This window comes from Clarias gariepinus, chromosome 15 (genome assembly GCF_024256425.1).
Source record: "Clarias gariepinus isolate MV-2021 ecotype Netherlands chromosome 15, CGAR_prim_01v2, whole genome shotgun sequence".
NCBI lineage: Eukaryota > Metazoa > Chordata > Actinopteri > Siluriformes > Clariidae > Clarias > Clarias gariepinus.
The window spans coordinates 17654885-17668050 of record NC_071114.1 but is presented as its reverse complement, the minus strand read 5'-3'; the positions used below and the strand labels follow the sequence as shown (position 1 = coordinate 17668050).

Genomic DNA, 13166 nt, shown 5'->3' with positions numbered 1-13166 from the left:
ACACTATTAAGTAATTAAAGCAAGTGATTATGGTCTTTGCCGTTCTGTCAACCAAATTAGATATGAGGCATTAAAACAAATTCACTGATTCAACTAATGATCTTTCTGACCAATCCTATGATAATTGTATTCTCCGCTTACAACCTTAGTTGAGACTTGAAAATAAGGCTTGTAACAAAACTGTACACCATGAATTACTGTAATTTAACTTTCGGTTAACTTTCTCACGCAGTGCACTAATAAAAGCTTGTTTTTTCCTTTTCAGCTGTCGAGTGGGAACCCAATGTATGAAAGTTTTTACAGACAGGTAAGTTACCTGTTGCAAGGATAAAAACATTATTATATAACTGTTATAAATATATAATTATTGTAATAGGGCAGTACAGGGCTTAGCACTCTGCACTCAAAATATAATTCGTTGAATGAACATAATTAAATTATGAAAAGAATTTACACCTGATTTAATGGCTTTCTTTCAGCATTAAGCAATTTTGTTGGCCCAACTTAATGTTCTTAAGTTCAGTTTATTCAGTTAAATAATTTTATTAGGTTTATTTAATTTATTTACTACAGCTGCATCCAACATAATTTAATACTGTTAACATAAATAAAAAGCTTTGGTACAACAAATTTTTCAGTTGTAAATTAAGTTGATCCAATTAAAGTAAATTAAAATTTCGAGTAAAGGAAGGAAGCATAAGACAGATAAAACAAAGATTTTTATTTTACACCAGCAGCAACTTACTAATGAGGTCCCAATTTGAAAAGATGTACAAAACATAAAACACCACAAATAAGTATTAATCATAGAAAAAAAATTATACAACAACAAAATCATTTTGTACTTTATAACTTTATAACTGATACAGTTGGTCTGGAAACTCCTGAAGTAAGATGCAGACAGGACACTTTTCAGTCACAAACTGCTGTGAAAAAATATAGAGATAGATTCAATTAAAATTCATGATACTTAATTTAGCAAATGAACAATATTTATACTTTGTTCCTCTCGCTTCATAACTCATGAGACTCATGAGAAACCAGAACCGAACCGCAGATTAAGCACGCGCATATAACCGACAGTATTTTAAGTGTGATTAAAAATACAAGAAATAGCTTAAACCAAAATAACGTGACCAAAAATCGCTAAACAACAGGTGACATTTATGTTCAGTATTTCGTTTCTATTTAGAAAGGTGGGAATTAATTCCTGCCTACCTTTTCCACACATTCGTCAAACGTTTGTCTTCTCAACAAACTGTTATCTTCTCGCAATGTTTGATCTGATATTTTTATAGTGACAAGATCTCTTTGGTTTATCTAAACATGATTGAATCTAATACATGTTAAGTTGTTGAATTTCATGCAAATACAACATAATTTATTCATGTTCATCTTGGAAACATGAAATTATTATGTACAAAACACATATTACATTTTAGTACATGTAACAGATAGCCAGGTTAATTTTTTTGAGTGTGGCCTCGTTCCTCCCTGGTTAAGGATTTGATTCTCGCTTTGGGTCTGTGTGTGTGGAGTTTGCATGGTATCCCTGTGCTTGATGAGTTTCCCCCTGGTTACTCCGGTTTTCTCACACAATCCAAAAACATGCACATTAGGCTCATTGGTGTTCTCAATTTGCCTGTGGTGTGTGTGTGTTGCCCTGAGATTGGCACCCTGTTTGTTGTGTACCTCTTCTTGTGCTCAAAGTCTCCTGGGATAGACTCCAGGCTCCCGCGACCCTGTAACTTATATAGGAGGTAAATGAATGAATGTAGGCACAGGCTATTTTTTCTCCTTCAGGGGTGTTAAGAGAAAGAAGGGTTAGCATCCACATCATCAAACAAAGTTTAAAATTATTTAAAAAAAAATCATCTGTTATACTTAAGTTTTATTAAAGTATTCTCTATTGAACATGTCAATTTGAATTCACATGGACATTTTAAATGGTGTTTTTATGACTTGAGTCCATGATCCATTTTAATTGTGAGTTTTGCGATCCTTTCTACGGGATCTTATTAAAAGATCAACTTGTCACTTATTAAAAAGTTTAATATCCAAGTCATTTAGATTTTTCCCTTTTAAACTACAAATATGATTGGCATTAACCCCTTCAGAAATTACAGATATTTTCATAAGCAGGCTAAAGCCCAATCCCAATTCTATTTTCTACCCCCTCCCCTACCCCTCGCCCCTGTCCCTTGTCCCTTGAAACAAAGTGGAAAGGGGAAGAGTTAAAATATTTCCCCTAAGAAATGGAACACCACTACAACACTGTTATACGTCATCATACATATCCGTTAATTTACATGTACACTTATGGCTGTAAGCAAAACAAACAATGCGTTATCAAATGCTCGGCAAACTGCCGTGCTACTGAACTTTTGTATTTGTTTGTAGCATGCAGTAAAGTGTATATGACATAAAAATATATTTTTGTAATATCGTGCAATCGGTGCTATCCGCTAGCAAACTTTAGCGATTTTTTTTGCAAACGTTTCCTTACAGAACATCACCATAAACACAAGACTTAAGGTAATATACATATAATGAAAACTTGTCATAAAAATTCTTATTAATGGCAAAAATTAGTTACATTTATGAGTCTGCTTGCTCGAGTGATCAGCCATGTTCAAAAAAGAAATGAGACACCCCTACCCCTTCATGTAAACGCGCCAAACGGAGGGGTAGGGCTAAGTGTAGGGGTAAGGGGTAGAATTGGGATTGGGCTTAAATGACCAACCCATTCGGGGGTCATATATAATGGAATAAATGGCTGATAAGCAGTTGCATGGCCAGTTGTGGCCTTTTGCCTTGTTACTCCATGAATGATCAAGCAGATAAAAGGCCGGAAGCTGGTTCTGAGTGTTACAGTTGCCTTTAATAGCTCACCATAAGATCCAAATCTGTGTCTATTGAAGTGAAGATCATCACAAAAATAAATAAATAAATAAACCTAACCGAGGGATGGTCAAAAGTTTGGAAGTGGCCTATATAACAGTTTGTAACATGAGTAAAACGAAGGAATTAACTGGCAAACTCAGCAATACCAAAGGGCCTGGGATACCATGGCAAGGCAACTAAACTTTTGTCGTGAAGAAGAACCTTCTAGCCTTCTAGAACATCTAGCCAAGTCAAATCAAATTCAAATTTTATTTGTCACATACACAGTCATACACAGTACGATATGCAGTGAAATGCTTAGGCAACTGCTCGTGACCTAAAAAGTCGAGAACATTCTTGAGGTAGGTGTAGCATTGACAAGATCTACAGTTAAGAAACATCCTTAGTAAAGTGAAGTAAGGCCAAATTTTAGGTAAAGTGAAGTAAGGCCAAATTAGACTTTACCAGAAAACTTTGCCAGATTCTTTGGACTAATGAAACCAAAATTAACTTGTACCAGAATGATGGGCAGAGAAAAGTATATTGAATGACCCAAAACATACCACATCATATGTCAAACATGGTCAGAGCAGTATTAAAGGGGTCATCCAGCCCCATTTTTCATTAAATGTTAATATGATCCTTTAGGGTCCTAATGAAAAGTTTGTGATATACTTTAATTAAAAATTCTCAATGGTTGTGTAAAAAAAAACACTACTTTTACCCGGTAAAAACTAGCTCTGTTCTCAGCAACCTGTTTCAGTACATGCTCCTTTAAATGCTTATGATCTCTGCTGAGCCCGCCCCCCAGTTCTGTGGGGCGTGTTTTCACAACACACGTGGGGTATAGCCACGAGAGTGTAGTCCAGTGCGGGCAATGCTTTGTGGGTAATGCAGTCCAAACTGGAAAACGCTGAATATAGAGCCTGAGCCTGTTTTTGGTTTAATTTAAGTACGGAACCTACGCGGAAGTTTGTAATATCACCTGACAACGCAGAAATTAAAAGAATGGACATGCATCGACTCGATTTGTCTTTCTCATCACTGCATGGGCATGAATTAACGGGCTGTTGCGCTGCTGCGAGCAACAACAACAAAAGCGGAGAAGCTTACTGAGAGAGATACGGACGCGATGTGTTTACTGATGTGTTTACATGACTTCTTAATCTTCGACAGACACCGTTATAAACCAACTAGCGTTACAAAGGTAAGCATAATATAGTTTTCCGACTACGTACACACTTTGCAACTAGACAATCACCTTAATGCATTGTTTATTATAAACGTGAGATTAGTAATTATATAGAGACGGATGTACATAGAGAAGACTCCATAACCATGTTCTATGAGAGTGTAAGTAAACTTACACTTCGCATTCATCGTGATTATTAGAAAAGGCGATCTGCAAAGATTCATAGAAAAAGAAAATGAAGCAGGAACACGAAGCGTTGGTATAGATCCATTTTTTAGGAGCTGCTTCCTAGCAAAACCTGCTTTATATTGACCCGCGTTTATAAAGCAGTCTGGTGAAAAATGATTAGCGCAAACATGAAGGCATTTAGGTAGATCGGCGGGGACGTTAGCTTCAAAAACTAAATTCAGCCACTGCATCCTCAGTGGCTCAGATGTCGGTAGTGAATGACGACTGCTGTGTTCTCTATTACACCCAACAACTGTACACCACACTCGCTTAGGCGACATTTTGCTCCAGCGGCGAAAGACAATGGCCGACAGCTTCTTCTCACTCGGGGCGGGTCTTTGCTAAAACAGCAGTGTCAATCAACTATAGTAGGAGCGGCCTCTGTTGGTGTGTCGTCACATTGACAGGCATTTGAGATTGGCCTGATTTCAGAAGGGGCATGTTATTTTAATAAATGAAAATTAAATCACTGGGCGGCTCTTTATCATTGTAGAGTGGTTGCAAACCATGCAAAAATGCATGTAGGCCCGTATGACCCCTTTAAGAATTCTGAAGCGCTCAGATAGGGCTCAGATTCAGCCAAATGCTGCAAAACCGATAGGATGCCGTATTGCAGATGGTTAAGGACCCAAAACATACAGTGAAAGCTACCAAACAGTTCCTCAAGGCAAAAGAAAAACAGTATATTCTTTACTGGCTCATTCAGTCACCTCAACCTGAGCATGCCTTTGATGTACTGAAGACAAGACCGAAGGCAGAAAGAAGCAGCAGTTGGAAGCATGTACAGTAAAGGCCTGCCACAGTGTCTTGAGGGATGAAACTCAGCGCTTTGTTGTGTCCTCAGGCTGTCCATGACTCCCAAGCTTCAGGCAGACATAGACTGCAAAGGATTTTCTTCCAAGTATTATAGACGATCCTTATGTTTGAAATTGTTAATTAGTATTTCATTGTTTATGAGCCCTACATAGTGTGTGTGTATGTGTGTGTATGTGTGTGTATGTGTGTGTATGTGTGTGTATGTGTGTGTATGTGTGTGTGTGTGTGTTTTTATATGCAAATGACTGTAATTCATGAATAGTTAATATCACAATTTAATCATCTATTGAATGAAATCTAAAAGACTTGACGCTCACATCTTTAGTGTGTCATTTTAAATTGAAAATGTACAGTATGGACATAACTAAATATAATTTTGATATGTTTCTATTTTTCTGTAGTTTTAAATCTAGTAAATCTAGTGGTTCAGTTTATATTCCTCATGTTTTTGTGATTTTAGTGAATTTGTTTTAAAGTTATCTCCCCGCACTGTAATTTATTCAGTTATTTACCGGTCAGACTCAAAAATAAAAATATTGTGCAAAAGTTCATTTATTTTAGTAATGCAACTTAAAAGGTTAAAAAAAACTAATATGAGGTAGACTCATTACATGCAAAGCAAAATAGTTCAAGCCGTGATTTGTCATAATTGAGATGATTATGGCTTACAGCTCATGAAAACCCCAAATTCACAATCTCAGAAAATTAGAATATTACATACAATTAATGAAACAAGAATTGCACATAGAACATATCGGACCTCAAAAAAGTATAAGTATGGATATGTACTCAGTACTTGTTTTGGGCCCCTTTTGCAGCAATTACTGCCTCAATGTGGCATGGCATGGAAGCTATCAGCCTGTGGCACTGCTGAGGTTTTATGGAAGACCAGGATGCTTCGATCGTGGCCTTCAGTTCTTCTACACTACATTGTTCGGTCTTAGGTCTCGTATCTTTCTCTAGGCAATGACCCATAGATTCTCTATGGGGTTCAGGTCAGGCGAGTTTGCTGGCCAATCAAGCACAGTAATTCCATGGTCGTTGTAACCAGGTCTTGGTGCTTTTTGCCAGTGTGGGCAGGTGCCAAGTCCTGCTGGAAAATGTAGTTTTTTGTTTCTTGTGGGTAGCAGTGCTTTTCCTATTTGAATTTGTTGCACTGCAGTATACTACTACCATCCAGGTTTCGTTTGTAAAAGAGATTTTAATCTGAATTAGGTTTTTATCTGGTTAAATATAGGAAACAAATTTCCTGTGATTTTATCACCAATATACTCTCCTGTAGCATATTGAGTTTACAGAAGAAAATAGGCGTGTGAAATCTGTGGGTATGCACCAATATCAGTATCATGTATCAAGCTATACTGCAGTAATCTACTCGTGCTCATAAAATTGTTCCGATATTCAATACCACTTTTATTGCAAAGCCAGATGCTCACTGCACAGCCCCTCCTCTGCCCTTTCAAAATAAAAAGAATTTAAATGAACTGCAGGTCAGCAAACAGCAATCTGCTATAGAGTTGTCAGGATTTAAGAATTTGTGCATGTTCCTACCAAAATTAATCAAGTACTGTAATCATGATCTTGACTTAAAGCTGAGAATTGGGATTTCAATTTCATCAAGAATGGTGCATGACTAGGTGTGCCACAGGGCTTAGCACTTAAGATGTCAGCTTCATCCATTCTGTCTTCCGTTCAATTCTGCCTTTATATTTTGCCAGACTGGCCTGATAATGCAAAACTTTGTCAATAACCTATGCACGTTCTTGTGGTGTTCTTTTTTTCTCGGTGAAAGGTTGATCCAGGAAACACAGGGAGGGTCGGACCTGCAGAGGCTGCTTTGTTTCTGAAAAAATCAGGTCTGCCGGATATCACTCTGGGAAAGGTGAAGGAGAGAAATGCTTGTTGTCTTAGATTTCTGACTATTTCTAAAAATGTAAATCATCACTCTTGATTCGCTCTGACATTCTTGTTTCTTCCACAGATCTGGGACCTAGCTGACCCAGATGGGAAAGGTTTCCTGGACAAACAGGTCAGACACACATTTTTGTCTTCTGATAGGCTACAAATAAATCCTCCATTACTGATTAATAAGTGCTTGAATAATCATTGTACATTTACACTGTGTTTACATTAACAGGGATTCTACATTGCAATGCGGCTTGTGGCCTGCGCTCAGAGTGGTCAGGATGTGTCTCTTGCAAGTTTAAACCTCACAGTTCCTCCTCCTAAATTTGTACGTATTTAATGTTGCAGATGCGAGAAACGCTGTCTAAGGGTGCTTTCATATTAGCCTGTTTAATTTTGTTTGGCTTGGTTTCACATTGTACACACTTGGGTATAATAAGTAACCAAAAATAAGTAAAAAGTGGTTTGAGTAAAGGATATAAAACATTCCCGTAAAACTTTCATTCCTTATGTCCAAATCAAGGTATGTTTAATTTACTTCCTGCAGCTGAGTTGAGTTATTTTCTGAGTTGATCAGGATGACCTTGCTCTGATGATCTTGGTATTTTTGTTCCACACACGAGTGTTTTTTCACTTGGCAAAAAGAACCACACCGAGGGGGAGAATGATCCCAGAATCTGTTGTTAAACACAGTACCTGTTGTATATGTGAAAGCACCCTAAGAAATATAACACAAATGTAATATGAGGATTTTGAGATGACCCTTACCATGATTTTGTATCGCAGAAGGACCATAGTAGTCCATCATTAAGTGGTGCTTCATCTACAGACAGCCACTGGGCTGTTAGAGTAAGTCTTTTTTTTTTTTTTTTTAATCACATCTTATATAATCTTCAAAATCAATCACAAATCAAAAGAATTAAACTATTACAGCGAGATATATCTGTAGTCATGAAGTTGTTATGCAATGAAAACAGTAAAAAGGCTTCCCTTGTCCTTGAGCTGAGCTAGTTCCTACTACTCATAGTTATGTACTCCTGATTTTTTCTGGGGCAGAAAAAATGTCAACAGAATTGTATCACTTCCCATTACATGTTGCTTTTGGGACTCATCGTTTTATTAAGTTGTCTTTAGGACCTTTGTGATTTTCTAGGTTTCTAACTATGGTTAAATTTCCTAAATACCACCTTTAATGCGTCAAAGGTAATTCAAAGGAGAGCAATTTTAAAATATATGTCTGTAGCTACAGTATGTAGGTATGTTTGCTGTGCACGTTGTCTAACCCAAATGTAAAGGTGTCTGTTTACCCGAGATTCATTCAACCCATTTTCGTTGTGCTTGTGGTTTGCAGCCTGAAGAGAAAAGCAAGTTTGATGGTATTTTTGACAGTCTCGTGCCTGTAAACGGGTTACTCTCTGGAGAAAAGGTTAAGCCAGTTCTTATGAACTCAAAGCTGCCAGTGGATGTGCTAGGAAAGGTAAATTCCATTCAATTCAATTTTATTAGTATACCGCTTTTAACAATTGTCATTGTCGCAAAGCAGCTTTACACAATCAAAAGAATCATTAAAGTTTGTATGAAGTGTGAATGTGTATGAATCCAAAATGGTGAGATAGTCTCTGATGAGCAAGCCGAGAGTGAAGGCGACAGTGGCAGGGAAAAACTCCCTAAGTGGGCAATAGGAAGAAACCTTGAGAGGAACCGGATTCAACAGGAAACCCATCCTCATTTGGGTGAAACAGAGAGCAGGAATTGATCTGCATTTATACTGTGTGTTAGGTGGCAGGCAGTTCAGCATAACAGTTGATGTTGATTGATTTTAATATTAAGTCCAGGTAGTTATTGGAGGCTCATTATAAATTCATTATTTAATTAGGTTAAACAATTTTTAAAAAATTATTTTACAGCCTGTCTGTATAGCATATCGTAACTACATTTTATGTGAACAGGATCTTTGTAATATTTCTTTAACCAGGTTTGGGATTTGAGTGATATTGATAAAGACGGGCACCTGGACAAGGACGAATTTGCAGTGGTGAGTAAAGTTCTGTGTCATGTGAATTGCAGGTTTATTTTTACATGTTCAGTTGAATGGGTTATAGTTTCTATTATAAACTGTGTAAAGAAAAATAAATGTTATCATTGATTATGGACACATTTTTTGAATATAGACATTTATGTAATGTTTATGGACGTCTGTTTATAGCTGCTATGATGTAAGTAGAAACTGAAATTTGCCTTGTAGACAATCAACAGCATTAAACATAACAATAAAAAGATATGATGTTGACTACTAGAATACTTTCTTACATGCTCTAAAAAGGGAAGCTTGTGGTACCAATGTTGTTGATTAATAGCCAGCTCGACATGGAACATTTTGTTTATTTACAGCGTTTTGTAAGATCATTTCAGAGACAAAAAAAATGTATGTAGGCCTTAAAACTTGTTTAAGTATGTTGTTATAAACAGTTCTGTTTCTTCCTTCAGGCCATGCATCTGGTGTACCGTGCTTTGGAGAAGGAGCCTGTTCCTTCCGTTCTGCCCTCCTCCCTCATACCTCCATCCAAACGCAAGAAATCTGTGGGTTCCTTATCAAGCATGGCACCTGTGCTGCCTGGAAGCCCACCTCCTCCTAAAGACAGCCTGCGATCCACACCATCACACGGCAGCATGAACTCGCTGAACAGTGCTGGGAGTCTGTCGCCTAAACACACACTCAAATCCACACAGGTTGCTCCACTCACTCAAACATTTTTTTTTTTACTAATAATAAACCACTGTGTACCTGACACTGTACCTTAGAATATAGCAAGCACTGGTTTAAAGAGGAAGTAGGTGTTTCCACTAAAATAGGATTCCATTTCACACTCCATTTCTTTGTATTGATTGTTTATAAAGAAAATATATGAATAATTAATGATGGCATCCTGCTCAAGTGCTTTAGTTCAGGTGAAGCTCTGTTACAGTGTGTAGAGTGAACTGCTAAAAGCTCTTTACATAATTTATACCCTTCCTATGTGTTTTTTTTTTTATTAGCACTCTGTGAACTGGGTGGTGCCAGTGTCAGATAGAGGACGCTACGACGACATCTTCCTCAAAACGGATGCTGACCTTGATGGCTTTGTCAGTGGCCAAGAAGTTAAAGAGATATTTATGCAGTCTGGCCTTCCACAGAACATTCTAGCACATATATGGTGAGAACCAGAATCCTGAGAGAAATAATGCACAGTAGGAATGGGGCAATACGTTTTTTATTTTATATATATCTTGGAGAATGTTTTTGTACCATTCTTTATTCACGGCCGTGTTCTTAGGCAAAATTATGAGTGAGCCCACTCCCTTGGCTGAGAATCAACCCTACGCATGAATGGTCACGAGATCCTTTACTGTTGGCATGACACAGGATTGATGGTTTTAAAAAAGAAGTGACAACACTACAAATATTGACTCTTTGCATAAACGTAATGTAATTGTCAAGAAAAGACTTTCACATCTATGAAATACTTACAATAACAATAAAATCTAAAAAACACTGAAACAGCAGAATTTATGAAAATTAATATCTGTGTCATTCTCAACTTTTGGCCATAGCTGTAGAATTCATTGCATGTGCATGTGTGAGTATGTGCAAGAAACAGAGAGAGAGAATAAAATTTGGGCATGTGCAGCAAAAGCATGCAGAGTTTTTCATACAGAAATGAGTCACAAATATAGCACTGTATTTTTAGACTTATTTGTTGAGTTCTGCAGAATGTACTGTAATGTTCTTTCTTATTTGCAAAAGATTAAAAAGTACCTGGTGTAGTCTATACATATTTCTCCCATCCTTAGTACACACCTAGTTCATTGAAATTAATAAGTAATAGTATATCCAGAGAAGAGGGCATGAGACCAGGTGAACACTCCATGGAGTAGCGATGGCGCAAGTGTTTGAATGGTCTTATGGGGTGTGGCCAGGTGAATGTTTCACATAGCTGAAGAGGTGTGGCCTGGTGAATGTTTCACATAGCTGAAGAGGTGTGGCCAGGTGAATGTTTCACATAGCTAAAGAGGTGTGGCCAGGTGAGTGTTTCAGATAGCTGAAGAGGTGTGGCCAGGTGAGTGTTTCAGATAGTTGAAGAGGTGTGGCCAGGTGAGTATTTTAGATAGCTGAAGAGGTGTGGCCAGGTGAGTATTTTAGATAGCTGAAGAGGTGTGGCCAGGTGAGTATTTTAGATAGCTGAAGAGGTGTGGCCAGGTGAGTGTTAGATAGCTAAAGGGGTGTGGCTATGTAAATTATATTTGTTTAAGTTGTATATTGAGCATCTTTACAGTGTGTAACTTTCAGCCTGTTATCTGTCTAGGGCTTTGTCAGACACTCGACAGATTGGCAAGCTGACCCGAGAGCAGTTTGGCCTGGCCATGTACTTCATTCAGCAGAAAGTAAGCAAAGGAGTGGATCCTCCTCAGGCCCTAACCCCAGATATGATCCCTCCATCTGAAAGAGGAACCCCTGTGAGTACCTGAAACTAAATAAAAAAATTAAAAAAATGATGTAAAAGAATAGAAAAATAAACATGAAAAATAAAGGTATTTTCACTCATAAAGGTCTTAAGAAGTGGCTGAGTATAAGCTGACACTAATCAGTAATGATATGTTGCATCCCTGGTCTAAGGTGTTAAAGTGAAGAAAGTAAAGTTTACCATTCTGATAATATGGATCTTTTTTCTTTGCAGAATATGTCTGGGTACATGACGCCTGTTGGCTCAGAGATGGTAGCCCTGACTGAAATGCGCAGAGTGAGTGCATGGTGCTGTTGCTTTGATGCATATTTAAAAATGTCTGATACTTTTTTAAATCAGTAAGTGTGAAATATTAAGACCTTCTAGCCAAACAAGTTATAAATATAATGCATACAAAAAAATTAAGTACCTGCTTTAAACACATATGCTTTCATCTCATAACTTGCTGTAAGTATTCCATAAAATGTAATGTTTCAGTTCATGATAGTTAAACTCAGCTTAAAGCTTTGTGGTACAGTTCTGTTTAGTTTTTTAGTATGTGAGGATTGGATAGGTTTAAAGATTTAAAGTGAAATAAACTTTTATATGAAATAAAAGTCTGAAATAAAAGTCTTAGCTTCAGTGCAAATCTAAACCACAATTCTGCTGAGAAACCAGAAAACAATTCTGTTCTCAAGACTTGAACTGACAGCTTTACTCTGACCTATAAAACACTATCACTGAAGACGCCTTCTATAAACATTAAACAATAATAAGGATGGGAATCGCCAGTTCACATAACCTAGCTATCGATAAGGTTTATAGTAATTTTTTTTTTTAATTCTGATTTGGTATTAGTTTTCCAATTTTGTAAAAATGTTTTTTTGGACATTTCTTACACAATACCCACCTGATTTTTTCCCTAATTCAGTCGTTTCCAATTCTAGGCCCCAGACTGTCAGAGGTTATAGCATCGCCTCGGAATCGAACTAGTGATCCCTGTATGATAGGATGAGCACTTTTGTCGCTGCGCCACTGGGGTGCCCTCTTAGACAATTTTTTTTCAGGACAAAAAGTTCACAACTGAACTTAACATGAATAATTAAATGTAAACCATTATTTAAACTAGTTTTCTTACTTAAAATACAAAACTACTTTAAATAGTTTTCAAAACTACATCAATTAATTTTGTCTCATTTAATTTGAAAGTTTAACTTGAAATTTAATTAAACAAAAAGCAAAATTTTTACCGAGGGGCCAGTATCTGTCAGCCATTATAATTATTATTTCTTAACAAACTTAGCAAATAAATAACTTCTACAACATGGAATGCCAATGTGTGAATAGTTTAGAGCGCCACCTGTAGGATTGTAAAGAAAATGCCACAGTCCACAGTCTTGAGCGCTTCACATGTGGTTTCTAATGCACATGTTTCAAGACTAATTAGCACTCGCTGTGTTTTGGCACCGATGTAAGAACGTGTAATGAGTGGATTTTAAGACAAATTTGCAGAGTTTAAAAAAAGGCTGATTAAATGCTTTTTCACACGCACAACTTTTACGGAAGTTTGTGCACTCGGAACAAGATCAGATATGTCCAAGGCTGATCGGTCATAAACAATCAAGCTGAAAACTGGCCAATTTCAGTTAGTGGCTGATGAA

At 37.1% G+C, this 13166-nt stretch overlaps 1 protein-coding gene across 7 annotated transcripts in view; it reads left to right on the top strand.

Moving 5' to 3' along the window:
• eps15l1a (epidermal growth factor receptor pathway substrate 15-like 1a) overlaps positions 1–13166 on the top strand; it is a 35316-nt gene that overhangs the window by 4648 nt on the left and 17502 nt on the right. For all 7 annotated transcript variants that reach the window (XM_053512962.1, XM_053512964.1, XM_053512963.1 and 4 more), the window contains exons 2-12: positions 266–307; positions 6912–7001; positions 7101–7148; positions 7257–7352; positions 7811–7873; positions 8376–8501; positions 9000–9059; positions 9512–9754; positions 10061–10218; positions 11368–11518; positions 11740–11802. In XM_053512962.1, coding sequence (XP_053368937.1) covers positions 266–307; positions 6912–7001; positions 7101–7148; positions 7257–7352; positions 7811–7873; positions 8376–8501; positions 9000–9059; positions 9512–9754; positions 10061–10218; positions 11368–11518; positions 11740–11802 — 1140 coding nt within the window. The remainder of the gene's footprint in view (positions 1–265; positions 308–6911; positions 7002–7100; positions 7149–7256; positions 7353–7810; positions 7874–8375; positions 8502–8999; positions 9060–9511; positions 9755–10060; positions 10219–11367; positions 11519–11739; positions 11803–13166) is intronic.